We start from the raw sequence: 15,338 nt of genomic DNA on the forward strand, positions 1-15,338 counted from the left end.
GTAATTTGATAGATCAAAATGAAATTGCTGATCCAAACACACAAATATTTATAAATGACGATCGTGGAAATTGTCAGGGGTTCCTAAACTTTTGCATATGACTGTATATTTAGTCAACATGTTTTTTGTTCTCATTTTTAGCATTCCTTACTCTACTACTACTACTTAATTAGTGTGCTCTAGTTTTCAATATACATGGCTCTCAATCTCTGGTACCTCTGTAATATGGGTAAAATTTCCCATGGGATGTAGTGGTACCCTCTTTAGTAGCATTAGAATTTCATTCTGTAGCTCCCCTATTGAAGTTGAATGACAATAATAATTCCTGTATAACACCTAATGATCTTTTTGTGGATGAAATTTCTTGCCAGTGTTATGTGACTTAAAGTGTTTATATATATAACAAACATACCTATACTTACCTACTCTGTGCAATGGTTTTGCACAGAGCAACCCCAATCCTTTTCTTCTGGGATCCCTGCTGGCACTCCAAGCCCCTTCTCTTCATCAGGTGCCCCCATGAAAAACCACTTTCCATAGGGGCACAAGTGCAGGCTCGCACCCGAGTCCCGCTGCTGCGTCCATTGACACAGACAATGGGACTCATCCCCGCCCCCGTGTCACAGCTTTTAATTGACAGCAGCGGGAGCCATTGAGAGCTTTATGCACTCTCTATTATAGTTGAGCCCCTAAGCCACCATACCACCTTGAAACTCTGAAGCAATCCTTGCTCCTATTCTGCAACTGTTAAAATAAAAAAAAATACAGCTGAACAGGATCAATTGACCTGAAGATTGTATGACAATTTTACAATTTTTAAATTAAATTTAGAATTAATTTTGAATTTTTTACAGTATACTCCTCACATAATGTTCTCCAGATGTACTGCAGCCTTTATAACCACTCAAACTGCCTATGGAGTTTAATTGTCTCTTATAGTGAAGCAAATAATGCATCTTCTGTACAGAGCTGAATAATACTGAAAAGTCATCTTAAATTATTCCGCTTAAATTTGTTTCCTAATTACTGTTCAGTAAGTAAAAACTATCCAATTTAAAATGACAGTTTAACATTTAAAAAATCAGCTTGACTCATATCTGTTGCCTAGAGAATTGAAATAAGAGAGTTCAGAGGTTGAAACTACCAATGGAAACAAAAACTTAACCTCCCCTTCTAATTTACCACTTGCGCAGCCCACTGCACACATTCATACAAAATAAAGAATTTTTCTTTACCATCCTTTATTTGCTTCTTAACTTTCATTTATGCTCATAGGGTTTACTGAATAAGATGGAAATATAACAGGGTGTCCTGCTTGGATTTTGTCCCAGGAACATAATCCCTACCAGTGTCCAGTTGTCATTTTGTCCATATTGATAAGGGCTCAAACACACAAACATTAATTTATCACAGTCATAAATCACTGTAACATGCTAAGTTGTCTTTAAAGCCAGGGGCCTTAACAGAATTAGATCTGTTGGCCATGTTCACTAAAAAAAAATAAAATGTTTTGTGCTCTGCACAACAGCTTTGCCTATGGCCACATCACCCTGAACGTGTCCAATCTTGTCCGATCTCAGAGGCTAAGCAGGGTCGAGCCTGGTTAGTACTTGGATGGGAATACCAGGTGCTGTAGGCTTATGATGTGGAACTCACTTCCACAATCTGTGGTGTCAGCAGAAAGTATTGATAGTTTTAAAAGCCTCTTGGATGTGCATCTTAATGAACACAATATACAGGGATATGAGCAATGATTATCTACACGAACACACACCCACACAAGTTGAACTGTTGTCTTTATTCAACCTTACCAACTATGTAACTGCACATCTCTCCCACTGCCCTGTTCTGGCAGCAGGAGAGGAGGGAAACACACTGTACCCCTGGGTTTGGGAAGCATGTGACTCACTCCGCTTCCTCCCAAGTGACTGTGATGGTGCATGGTGTTTGGCAGTTGTAGCACCCAGCACCCAGTCTTTAAAGCCAGGGGCCATAACAGAGTTAGATCTGTTGGCCATGTTCACTTAGAAAAATTAAAATGATTTGTGCTCTGCACAACAGCTTTGCCTATGGCCACATCACCCTGAACGTGTCCGATCTTGTCTGATCTCAGAGGCTAAGCAGAGTTGGGCCTGGTTAGTACTTGGATGGGAATACCAGGTGCTGTAGGCTTATGATGTGGAACTCACTTCCACAATCTGTGGTGTCAGCAGAAAGTATTGATAGTTTTAAAAGCCTCTTGGATGTGCAACTTAATGAACACAATATACAGAGATATGAGCAATGATTATCTACACGAACACACACCCACACAAGTTGAACTGTTGTCTTTATTCAACCTTACCAACTATGTAACTGCACATCTCTCCCACTGCCCTGTTCTGGCAGCAGGAGAGGAAGGAAACACACTGTACTCCTGGATTTGGGAAGCATGTGACTCACTCCGCTTCCTCCCAAGTGACTGTGATGGTGCATGGTGTTTGGCAGTTGTAGCACCCAACACCCAGTCTTTAAAGCCAGGGGCCATAACAGAGTTAGATCTGTTGGCCATGTTCACTTAGAAAAATTAAAATGATTTGTGCTCTGCACAACAGCTTTGCCTATGGCCACATCACCCTGAACGTGTCCGATCTTGTCTGATTTTAGAGGCTAAGCAGGGTCGGGCCTGGTTAGTACTTGGATGGGAATACCAGGTGCTGTAGGCTTATGATGTGGAACTCACTTCCATAATCTGTGGTGTCAGCAGAAAGTATTGATAGTTTTAAAAGCCTCTTGGATGTGCAACTTAATGAACACAATATACAGAGATATGAGCAATGATTATCTACACGAACACACACCCACACAAGTTGAACTGTTGTCTTTATTCAACCTTACCAACTATGTAACTGCACATCTTTCCCAATGCCCTGTTCTGGCAGCAGGAGAGGATGGAAACACGCTGTACTCCTGGGTTTGGGAAGCATGTGACTCACTTCCCTTCCTCCCAAGTGACTGTGATGGTGCATGGTGTTTGGCAGTTGTAGCACCCAACATTGTCACATTGGGGTGGAGAGAGACTTCAGCCTTGTGAAAGCTCTAAATCACAGCTAGGAGCTTTATGAAGGGCTTCCCCTTTTAATTATGATGGCCATTGAGAGCATTGGGGGAAGCTGAGGATGGTGGAAGTTCATAGAACCTATTGCTTTGCCCTACAGAAGCAAAGCATGGGTTCATTGTTTTGTCCTTCTCAATTTAAAATAGATTTTAATAGCAATGCTCTGGGTTGTGAATTGTTTTATAACCATTCTTGGCATTTGTTAGGCCATTAATATTATTTCTAAACACAGTGTACAGACTAATACTTGGTATAATGGCAAACAATATTTGTACAATGTTTCATCGTTACAAAATATGTACCTGTAGGTTTGGGTGAATAAAATATGTTCCAAACCTACAGTATGTAGTATTTCCAATTTATATATGAACTTTGTGAAGTTGTGACTTACCTGTCTTCGATAATTTGACTCACTAACCAACTAAAGGATGCAGATATCTGTGTGTCCTCTGTGAATTTTAAGGGCCAAAAGATCAATTCAAATACTAGGCCTACAGAAAACATTTGCACACCTGTCTTGACAACCTGATATATTTTTGCTTATTAAAGGATAGTGAATTACCAAGAAATAAAGGGGTTGTAAAGGTTATTTTTTTTTTATATATATAAAAATAACAAACATGTTATACTTACCTGCTCTGTGCAATTGTTTTGCACAGAGCAGCCCCAATCTTCCTCTTCTGGGGTGCCCCGCCGGCACTCCTGGCTCCTCCCTTTTATCGGGTCATTCACCCATGTGCGCATGCTCCTGAGTCCCGCTGCTGCATCCATTTACACAGGCAGTGGACTCAGCCATCCCCCTGTGTCACTGGATTTGATTTACAGGCCAATGGCGCCCACTGCTATCAACCGATTCAATCAGGACAGAAACAGCGGCTCAAGCAGCTTGGCTCATGCACATCGCTGGAGCGGATGGGCTCAGGAAAAAAAAGGGGGGCTCTGGGGGCAGCAAGGAAGGTTTTTCCCCTTGAGACTTTACAATCCCTTTAAGAAAGGCAGCATTGAAAACAAGCCAACAATGTCAGCTCTCAAATGTCTATACAAACAGATTTAAAATGTACATACAGTACACTACTGTTAGGCTCGAGGACAATTTGCATTATATGCTTTGTGGAATTTTAACATTATTTTATTGTTAAGACAATTTGGGGTTGATGTACAAAACTGGAGAGTGCAAAATCTGGTGCAGCTCTACATATTAACAAATCAGGTTTGATTTGTCAAAGCTTAATTGAATAAACTAAAATATTGAAGCTGATTGGCTACCATGCACAGCTGCACCAGATTTTACACTCCCCTGTTTTAGTAAATCAACCCATTTTGTGCTTATAATAAATATGCACTGCTCTGAAAACAAAACAAGCATAGTCTTTAAAAACAAAATAACGAATAGGATACTGTACCAAAATGCAAGCTAATGAAAAGCATTATATGCTCTATTGCACCGCAGTGGGTCGTAGAAGTGTGAATTAGCCCTGATGGTCTGAGTCACCCACATGCTTTCTGAGGCCCTTGATAAGGTCTACCCTGCTGTAGATCCTAGCTTGGTATTTTGAGCAATTCCCCCACCTTGATTGTTTCCATTCCCCATATTGCATTCTCCATTATGTAAAATACAATAAAAATCCAACAATGAGACAAACACCTCAGAGACAGTTTTGGTCTTTTGGGTACCCAGCATGCCCTGTAGTGTAATGGAGTGTGGCAAGAGGAACCGCCAAGTGCAGCAAGTAAAACACGAGAGAACTACAGTCCTGTGTCAGTTTCTCAGCAGACTTCCGTGGATGCTTTCTCCTCAAAAGTGCAATGTTTGACAACATGGGCAGCGGGTGGATATTTACACTTCTCTTACAGGAAACTTTTTTTTTTGCAATTTAATTTTTTGCAACTTGGGTTTAAATTTGTTTGTATGTGTGCCTTATGGTATCATTCAGAATACATGACAATGGAAAGGTGGGAATCCAGCCTTATTGTTTTTGTTCATGCTTCAATTGAAGGATCCATGTATAAAATGCTAGCTGCACGAATGTCTTAAGCTTTCACATGAGCACCCTGAATTTCTGCCATATTGTTTGTAGTATCATTTATCTCCTATGATTGCCAGTTCCATCTAGTGTCAAAAAATACCACATTATGGCCATTAGATGGAACTGATGATCATAGCAGATAATTGTATTACAAACAATATGGCAGACATTCATGGTGGCAGTCCAAATGCTTAAGACCAAAGCACAGTGAATGTTTTATACATAGAACTCTTCATTGTTCTTGATTATTAATTTAGTCACTATGGATGAGGAGCGTCATTGATAGTGTTTCATTATGTGAAACTACTATTTTTATAACTACACTGTAAAGGCCATCATTTATGCAAATTATTAGTCAAATGTGTCTTAAAGGTTAGTTATGTAACATTGTAATTTTCAGGTTACACTATTGGACTCCACCACCTTACTTTCCCCTTTGTGTGGGTAAATTCTATGTTAATATATCTTATTTGCATTAAGTTCTCCTGAATTTAGGGTGAAAATAATTTAACTGGTCATGCTAGAATGCAGTGTGTGTGTGTGTAATATACGTTAAGATGAACAATTCAGTGAACAACACTGTAGGATGAGTGGATTTTCAAAGTGTAGTGACCTCTGAAGTGAATTCTTAAATCCTTAGAAATGTATTGCAGGGGCTATGTTATTTCTTATAATTCATCAAAAACATATGGAAGGTACATACTTCCCAAGCTTGGAACTTTAGAAAGAGGGACACCTGGGGACAAAGAAGACATGTGGCTTGCTGCATGCCCTAAATTGTCATGTCTAAATTCACAAAATATTAGGCCTAACTTAAAGGGTAGGAGCATCGGTATTCAGAAGAATGTGGGGGAACAATTGTGCTAAGCAAAGGGGAACAATAGTTCCCAGGAAAAGGTGGAAGGGACAACAGTTTTCAGTAGGGCATAGGATGGGGACAGAAGTGCATAGAGAGGGGTAGGGGGAACAATTGTACCCAGCAAAAGAAGCGGGACAATAGTGCCTAACAAGGGGGGTGTAGAAACAGTACTGTCCAGAGTGGGGGGAACAGTAACAGAACAAATGAACAACAGTACTCAGTGGGAAAGGGGAAGACTATAAATCCATCAGGAGGTGAGGGAGTAATAGTGTCCAGCGGGGGCTGTGGAGTAACAAAAATACCCAGGAGGAGGTGGGTAGGAACAATAGTACCCAGCAGGGGGAGAGAGAGAACAATAGTCAATAGCAATAGACAATAGCAGGAGATGCAAGAGAAGATTAGTGTCCAGTGGCTTGGGGCTATGAAGATTACGTCTGTGTGGTCATTGCACATGTCACATCATTTTCAGTGGTCTTGGAGACTTCCATGATTTTATATATTCATACAATATTTATTGAGTTTAAATACCTCTTATAACTTATAAAAAACACATACAGTATTCTTCTTTGCATAAGATAGATAGATAGATAGATAGATAGATAGATAGATAGATAGATAGATAGATAGATAGATAGATAGATAGATAGTAGTATGGTCCCTTTGAAATGTCCTGCACCTAATTATTATTATTATTAATATTAACGATTTATATTGCACCAACAGTTTATGCGGCGCTTTACAATGTAGAGGGGGAACAGCACAATTACAGTACCGTTCAATACAGACGGGACAGGAGGGCCCTGCTCATAGAGCTTGCATTCTAAAGGGAGGGGGTGGTGGTACAAAAGGTAATAGATGCGGGGAATGATTTGATGGGGTTGTTAGGTGGGTGTGGGATAGGATTCCCTGAAAAAGTGAGTTTTCAGGGATCTCCTAAAGGTGGACAGGTTAGGGGCTGATCAGATATACCGGGGCAGGGAATTCCAGAGGATGGGAGAGGCTCTGGAAAAGTCCTGAAGATGAGCATGAGAAAAGGTAACAAGGGAGCTAGTGAGCAGGAGGGGAGGATTTGGACGATATCTGCAGATGAAGTTGGTGATGTAGCTGGGGGCAGTGTTGTGGATGGCCTTGTATGTTGTGGTTAGCATTTTGAATTTTATATGGTGGGGTAGGGGAAGACAGTGAAGGGATTGGCAGAGAGGGGCAGCAGTCACAGATTGATTAGTGAGGTGTATTAGTCTAGCAGCAGCATTCATAATAGACTGAAGGGGGATAGCCTGCGTAAGGGTAGGTCATTTAGGAGAGAGTTGCAGTAGTCAAGGCAGGAAATAATCAAGGAGTGAATAAGTTGCTTTGTGGTGTCAGGAAGGGTTGAATTCTGGAGATGTTGCCGAGGTTAAGGCAGCAGGATTTAGCCAGCGATTGGATGTGGGGGCTGAAGGAGAGGTCAGAGTCAAGGATTACACCCAGCACCCTGGCATGTGTGGAGGGACCAATGGTTGTGCTGTTGATCCTAATGGTAAAGTCATGGGGGTGACCGGGAAGAAGAAAATATTACAAGCTCAGTTTTAGAAAGATTGAGTTTGAGAAAGTGGTGTGACATCCATACCAGGATGTCATTCAGTAAGTTTGAGATCTGTGAGGAGATCGAGGGGGTGAATTGAGGAGTGGAGAGATAGATCTATGTGTCATCGGCATAGAGGTGGTATTGGAAGCCATGGGAGGTTATCAACTGGCCCAGGGAAGAGGTATAGAACGAGAATAGGAGGTGACCAAGGACAGAGCCTTGGGGTACCCCAACAGAGAGAGGGAGAGGAGTAGAGGAGATGGAGTTGTAAGTGACACTGAAAGTGTGCTGAGATAGGTAGGAGCAGAACCAGGATAAAGCAGAATTACAGAGGCCAAGGGAGTGTAGTTTGCTGAGGAGGAGCAGGTGATCAACTGTGTCAACTGTGTCAACTGTGTCAACAGCAGGTGGTCAACTAAGGCAGCAGAGAGGTCTAAGAATATGAGTATGAAGTAATGGCCATTGGTTTTAGCAGTTAGTAGGTCATTGGTGAGTTTTAGAAGGGCAGTTTCAGTAGAATGTTGTGTACGGAAGCTGGACTGTAGGGGGTCGAGAAGGTTGTTGTCCATGAGGTAGAGACTCATTTGGTCATGGACAAGGCGTTCAATGAGCTTGGAGGCAAATGGGAGCAGGGAAATGGGTCTTAAGTTATTCAAACAGGTGGGGTCTAGTGAGGGTTTTTTTAAGTATGGGGGTAACCAAGTGCATGTTTGAGGAAAGGTGCCGGAGGAGAGGGAGAGGTTGAAGATGTGGGTTAGGAAGTTTAGGATAGAGTGGGAAGGTGGTCGCAGTAATTGTGAGGGGATAGGGGACAGGTGGTGAGGTGGGCTATGGAGAGGAGTTTATCAACTTCATCGGTGGTAACTGGGCGGAAGGTGGAGAGAGGGTGAAACAGATAAGGTTGTGATCAGAGAGAGGAAAGGGAGATGTTAGAGAGGTTGCAGGGAGTGCAGCGATGGGAGAATATGAGGTCGAGAGTATTGCCGTTGGCGTGAGTGGTGGTTTGTGTCCACTGTGTTAGGTTAAAAGAGGAGGTTAGGTTGATCAGTTGAAAAGTGGTTGCAGTATTAATATTGGTTGGAATGTTAAAGTCACCTAGGATGATGGCAGGTACTTCAGAGGAGAGAAAGTAGAGTAGCCATGCAAAGAAGTCATCCAGAAAGCGTGTCACTGGTCCGGGAGGCCGATAAATGATTGCAACCCTCAGACAAGCTGGAGAGAAAAGATGAATTAAATTAAATTAAATTAATGAAAGCTTTGTTTTGGCAAGAATTCTGGTATGTATGACAGATATAGGTAGATCCAACAATTTAAATAAAAAATTACAGGCAGTTCTTATATAATGAAACAGCAGGTAGATAAGACCAAGTTTGGCATATGGCAAGGAAAGGTTGGTGTGTGTTTACTACTCAAATAATGTGTTTTAAAATGAGTTTTGCTTTTACTTCTTTGGTTGCTAGGTCCCAGGCTGTTAGGGACCAAGTAACCAATGTTGTAGGGGCACACTGGCAGTGGAAGAAACCTCATGTGGGCCTTTGAGAGACCAGTTCCATAACAGGTTCACCTGCCTATAGATTGATAGTAGACAGCAGTGGACAGATTTCATAGCCATTCTTCAGTCCAATAGCAGCTATGAAATCAACCCACTTCTGTCCACTTCCAATCAGAAGGAAGGTGGACCTGATAGGAACTAGTCTCTCAGAGTTCCACATTAGGATCTTTGCACCCAGCATATGCAGTGGACATTGAATTGAGCTGTGGGGTGAGGAGAGCCAGATGGGGAACTCTGTCACACATAGGCTGGTGCATGACTGAGGATTTTTGTTTTGGTGTGGGTAGCGCCTGTTGGGAAGCTTTGAGGAACAAATTTGCCATCAGGTCTGCTTCCTGTGTGATTGGAAGCAGTAGGCAGATTCTATAGACAATATTGTGCCGAATAGTGGCTATATGACAGGTGCAGTGGCCTGGCAGGGAGCTCATTGGGATTGATACTCTGCCTCAGTGTTGGACTCCGTATAACAGATTTATTTATCTGTTTCTGACAGATACATGAATAGGCCACAAGCACTGACATTTGTGGTGCAGGAGGGCAACAGAATTCCAAAGATTTTCTTTGACAATCTTTATAAATTGACAGGAATGTATGTTAGTTAGTTGTCTTCTTAAACAGGTTTAATAATTTTCAATAGGTTTCAATAATAATCATAAGTTATATAGTTATCTTTATAAACATAAAGGAGGTAGAATACATACATTAATGAATTAACAACTTTCTTAGCTGCCAATTATATATGTGTTTATGTTGGAATAGACAGGTTTTCTATTATCCCAAAGTATATTTTATGCTTTGTAGATGTACTGTTTTATGTCATTTATTTAATGTAATTTAATTATATTTGTATTTTTGATTACCTTAGACAAAAAGTATTCAAAGTGGTACTCAAAAGAAGGTAAAAAGAACACTGCCAAACCCTCCACCAGAGGAAGCTAGCAATGGCTTACAATCACCTTACAGCACTGTTGGATCAGTTTCTCGAAGAAGAATTTGTAGAACGACCACTATGGCTCGTGCTAAAATTCTGCAAGATATTGACAGAGAACTGGATCTGGTTGAAAGAGAATCTTCAAAACTGCGCAAGAAACAAGCAGAATTAGATGAAGAGGAAAAAGAAATTGATGCAAAACTGAGATACCTGGAAATGGGAATTAACAGAAGAAAGGAAGCTTTACTGAAAGAGAGAGAAAAGAGAGAGAGAGCTTACCTGCAAGGTGTTGCTGAAGAACGTGATTACATGTCAGACAGTGAGGTCAGTAACACAAGACCAACAAGAATAGAAAGCCATATTGGCATGGACAGACCACAAACTGCCCCACAACCAGAATATAGTCCTTATTTACCACCACAAACTCAGACAGAAACTCAGTTTGCTCCACAAACAAGTCCTTACACTCAGTACCAATATCAGACTCCCACATTGCTTACTCAAGCTCCAACACAATTTCCTCAGCAGTCCCACTATCAGCCATCCTTATATCATCAACAAGTTTCATCTTACCAAACTCAACCCACTTTCCAAGCTGTGCCAACTATATCCTTTACTCCTCAGTCTCAATCTACACCTACCCAGCAGCCTTCTTATCAACACGCTTCACAACTCTTACTATTGCAGCAAAAAACTAGACAAGGTGCATTAGATATAGAGCCTAAAATACCATCACACTATGATGTTATTAGAAATCAACCTCTCATAATAGCACCTGTTTCTACTGACAGTGGTTACTCTGTTTCACATCTTGGTAGTAAATATAGTACTTTAGATTTACGATTAGGACTAGATGAAAAAAGCAGCATGGCAAGTAGTCCAATGTCTAGTATATCTGCAGATTCATTTTATGCTGATTTAGAGCATCATGCTTCCAGGAATTATGTTCTTATAGATGACATTGGAGAACTTACAAAAGGAACTGGGTCTTTGAGCTCTGCATTTGGGCTACATGAAAAAGAACTTTCCAAAACAGACCGCCTCCTTCGAAGTGTTGAATCTAGAAGAACTGCTGAAGTAACAGACTTTTTAGCTCCTATTTCATCCTCAGCCCGATTACATAGCTATGGAAAAGCAGAAGAGGATTCAATGGAAGATCCATATGAGTTAAAACTTCTTAAGCATCAAATAAAACAGGAGTTTCGAAGAGGTACAGAAAATTTAGACCCCCTTGCTGGATTTTCACCTTATTATCATTCAGACAGTCTGTACAGACACTTTCCTAAAAGTGAAAAATATAGCATTAGCAGACTCACGTTAGAAAAACAAGCTGCCAAGCAGCTGCCTCCTGCTATTCTGTACCAAAAACATAAAAAGTCCTTAATAGACCCCAAAATTTCAAAATTTTCTCCAATTCAGGAAAGTCGAGACCTCGAGCCTGACTATTCAACCTATCTCTCTTCTAGTACATCATCAATTCCAAGCATATCGACAAAGGTAAGAATGCTTCAGGATGATATTACATATGGCTTAAGGAAAAACATTACAGACCAACAAAAATTCTTGGGCCCTGCCTTAGGTCAAACCCATGGATCATCTCTTAATACAAATTTGAGAACTACATTGCAGGATGAAGTTGATAAACCCTATGTAAGTGGTAATAGATCAAGACCTTCTTCTAGGCCTTCATCAGTATATGGCCTTGACCTGTCAATTAAGAGAGATTTATCAAGTTCTTCATTAAGGCAGAAAGCGAATGAGGCAGAATCATTAGATGGGACATTTAGCCATGTAGCACCTTCAGGAAGAACAAAACCATCTAGTCTTCCTATTAGCCAAAGCAGAGGGAGGATTCCTATTGTAGCACAAAATTCCGAAGAAGAGAGCCCATTAAGTCCTGTTGGACAGCCAATGGGTATGGCAAGAGCTGCTGCTGGACCATTACCACCAATATCTGCAGATACCAGGGACCAATTTGGTTCTAGCCATTCTCTGCCTGAAGTACAACAGCATATGAGAGAAGAAACCAGGACTCGTGGTTATGATCGAGACATAGCATTTATCATGGATGACTTTCAACATGCCATGTCAGACAGCGAAGGTAATCATGGCATCAGACTTCTTTCCTACTATCACAACACAAATCTTCATTTCTATGCATGCTATTAATTTATTTTGTGATTGTTGAAATGTTTCCTTTCTTGTGTGTTTTTGTGTTTTTCATGTCATTGTTTTAAAGTATTTTATCCTTTTTAAGTTTTCAATCTTGATTTTCCTTTTTTGGCCCTTCTATTTTAGTGTTTTATTTGTGTTAAGGCTTTATAAAATGTTATCATTATTATTATTAGCATTATTATTAATTATATCATTACCATTGCATTTTGGGGATTTGGCATGCCTATAACAACTCTCCTGCTCTTCATAAAAATTGTGTAGTGTAATATTTATGTAAAATATGTCTATTTTGGTACAACCATTTTTTTTAAATAATTTAAAATAACAATGTCCTATAAATTTTAACCATTCATGTTCGTAGCTAACATGAATGCTACATTACAAACTGCAAACTATTTATTAGTCACAAATATGGATATCTGCAAACTATATTTTATATATCACAAACATGCATCTCTCCCATTTGTATTGTAAAAATACAGGTAAAGCTCATATCTCTGTCTCCTTGCTGCTTCAAGCACATGCACAGTCTGCTTTGCAACATGCTATTATTTTGCAGCAGCAAGGAGTGAATTATTTAAGTAAACATGGATACATCAAATTCATATATCCTAATGTTTTTCAGAACAGATTAGTGTTTGTAAATTTGGTGAAATATATGCTTTTACTTTTGTGCTTTCTTGTCTTTTTTGATGTTTAATAAATGTATATGCGCTGTCTAATAAATATATGCATGCACTGTGTTTTCTTTTTAAATGCTTCTGATTATCCTAATTTCATTTGTTGCATGACCCTGATAATGCATGACACGTTTTAAATGAAAAATGCTGGAAAAATAAGTAACAGTAGTTTGGTTTATAATGTTATGATTACAGAAAAAAAAACTAAGTTGAATACATTTTTTGCGATTTTAATACTTATATTTACTTGATAACATGAATGGCTTCTTACCTTTTAAATTTTCTCAGAGAAACTTTTATAGTAATGGAAAAGTTCATTTTCAGGTTAAAGTAGCTGTTAAAGTCAGAGCTGGATTCCCAAAAGAGCAGCTGCCTGGGGCCCAATGACCTATGAGGGGTAGGGGACAGCCATTGCACGTATTCATTAGTCAATTAAACAGTGCTGTGTAGGAAAGCCACTCTCCTTGTCTACCAGCCCTCCCAGATGCCATTTGGCTCAAGGTGAATTAATACAGGTCACATGGTAGTGTCGGAGGACTCCTTGGAGGGCCAGCATAAGAGCAAAGAAAAGAGATGTTTCTGTTTAGCTCTGCTAACAGTTGAGGTTAATATACTAAAGTGGTGACTGTTTGATTAGCAAAGTAAATGTTATTTTTGCAAAGTGAATCTTTGCTGAGCTTAGTAAATAAGGTGAAGGGGTGTTGACTTCAGTCAACCAATAACACCCCAACACATAATTGGGTATTCAACATATTTACAAACATTTGCTTTGTAAAAAGAACAGCTTCTGTTCCTTTAGTAAATGCTGTGGTTGGCCCACATCTATCACATGTTAGTGGGCCAATCACAGCACCCTGTACAATTTGATTAGCTGTATCCAATCACAGAACACTAGTAATCACTAGGGGCACGTGCCGCCGGCGACCCGCTCCAGCTGTGATTATACACAGCATGAGCCCAGCAGCGGGTACCGTGGACTTAATGTCCACTGGCACCAGCTAATTACACAGGACACAGGCGGAAAGACAATCTGCCTATGTAAACAAGGAAGGTGTCATTCTGCCAGAAGGGAAGGCATTGATCCTGTGTTTCTGACACAGCAGGAACATGAATTTTTGCCTTCCCCTAGTCAAAGCACCTCCCCCACAGTGAGTAAGCACAACCTAGGCACACAGTTAACCCTTTGATCACCCCTGATGTTAACCCGTTTCTAGCCAGTGTCATTAGTACAGTGACAGTGCATATTTTTTAGCACTAATCACTGTATCACTGTTGCTGGTCCCCAAAAAGTGTCAAACAAATAAATAAAAATATCCCATAGTTTGTAGATGCTATAACTTTTGCGCAAACCAATCAATATACTCTTATTGGGATTTTTTATCAAAAATATGTAGCAGAATACATATTGGCCTATATTGATGAAGAAATACATTTTTTTACATTTTTCTATTGGTTATGGTTTATAGCAGAAAGTAAAAAATATTGTTTTTTTTTTAAAGTTATTGGTCTTTTTTTTGTTTATAGGGCAAAAAAAAAAAAACAGAGGTGATCAAAAGCACCAAAAGAAAGCTCTGTTTTTGGAAAAAAAGGCCAAAAAATGTGTTTTGGTATATTGTTGCTTGACCGCGCAATTGTCAGTAAAGTAACACAGTGCCATATTGCAAAAAAATGTCCTGGCCATGAAGGGGGTAAACCTTCTGGAGGTCAAGTGGTTAATTTCTTAATTTTCCAAAATGCTATGACAAAAAGATTACAACTTCAAAAAACTTGCCATGCAATTTGGGTTATCACCAGACCATGTGGATGGAGGATCTTCCAATACAGACACTAGTTCTGGTGACCCTGGTGACAACCAGGGCTTCCCTCACCTTGGAGGGATTTCCTCTCACATCCTGTTTTGGTTATGGCAAAGCGAGTGAAGGGAAATCTCCCCAATGGAACACAGACAGCAAAAAAAAAAACTGACAGTGCCCTCCCTTATTCTATCTTAAATGAAAAAAAAAATGATTTTAGTTCTACTTTAAAAGAGTATTTATGGTTAGTTGCTAAGAGTTACCACTTTTTGCACATCCCTACCAGGAAATTTTATTTTATACAAACTTAGACTCTCTGTAATATGAGGTAGGTAGTAACAAAATCTAGCTTTCTCACAGAGCTTCCTCACAGTTTTTCTTATGACCATTTTAAAGAATATTACTGCTATTTTTCTTTTATAAAATGCTAACAAAAGACAGTTTACTTCTTTCGCAGAAGGCGTGCTTCAAAAACAGTCAAGGCATGTTACAGGGCATTCTCTGTCTCCCTCCAACAGGGCACTGTAACAGGGCATTCTGTCTATGAGGACACAGTCTCTCAGAGAACTATCTCTCAGGGTAGGACAATTTTGCACATGGTGCTGTCCAGGGCTGGTACAAGGTGTGGGCGGGAGGGGGGCTGCCCTGGGCGGGGTG

The 15,338-nt window shown here is 40.1% G+C and overlaps 1 protein-coding gene across 9 annotated transcripts in view; it reads left to right on the forward strand.

The window, feature by feature from the left end:
• PCLO (piccolo presynaptic cytomatrix protein) overlaps positions 1-15,338 on the forward strand; it is a 547,854-nt gene that overhangs the window by 397,456 nt on the left and 135,060 nt on the right. For all 9 annotated transcript variants that reach the window (XM_073619550.1, XM_073619551.1, XM_073619554.1 and 6 more), the window contains exon 7: positions 9,968-12,134. In XM_073619550.1, coding sequence (XP_073475651.1) covers positions 9,968-12,134 — 2,167 coding nt within the window. The remainder of the gene's footprint in view (positions 1-9,967; positions 12,135-15,338) is intronic.

Source organism: Aquarana catesbeiana, linkage group LG03 (genome assembly GCF_042186555.1).
Source record: "Aquarana catesbeiana isolate 2022-GZ linkage group LG03, ASM4218655v1, whole genome shotgun sequence".
In the NCBI taxonomy this organism is placed as follows: Eukaryota; Metazoa; Chordata; class Amphibia; order Anura; family Ranidae; genus Aquarana; species Aquarana catesbeiana.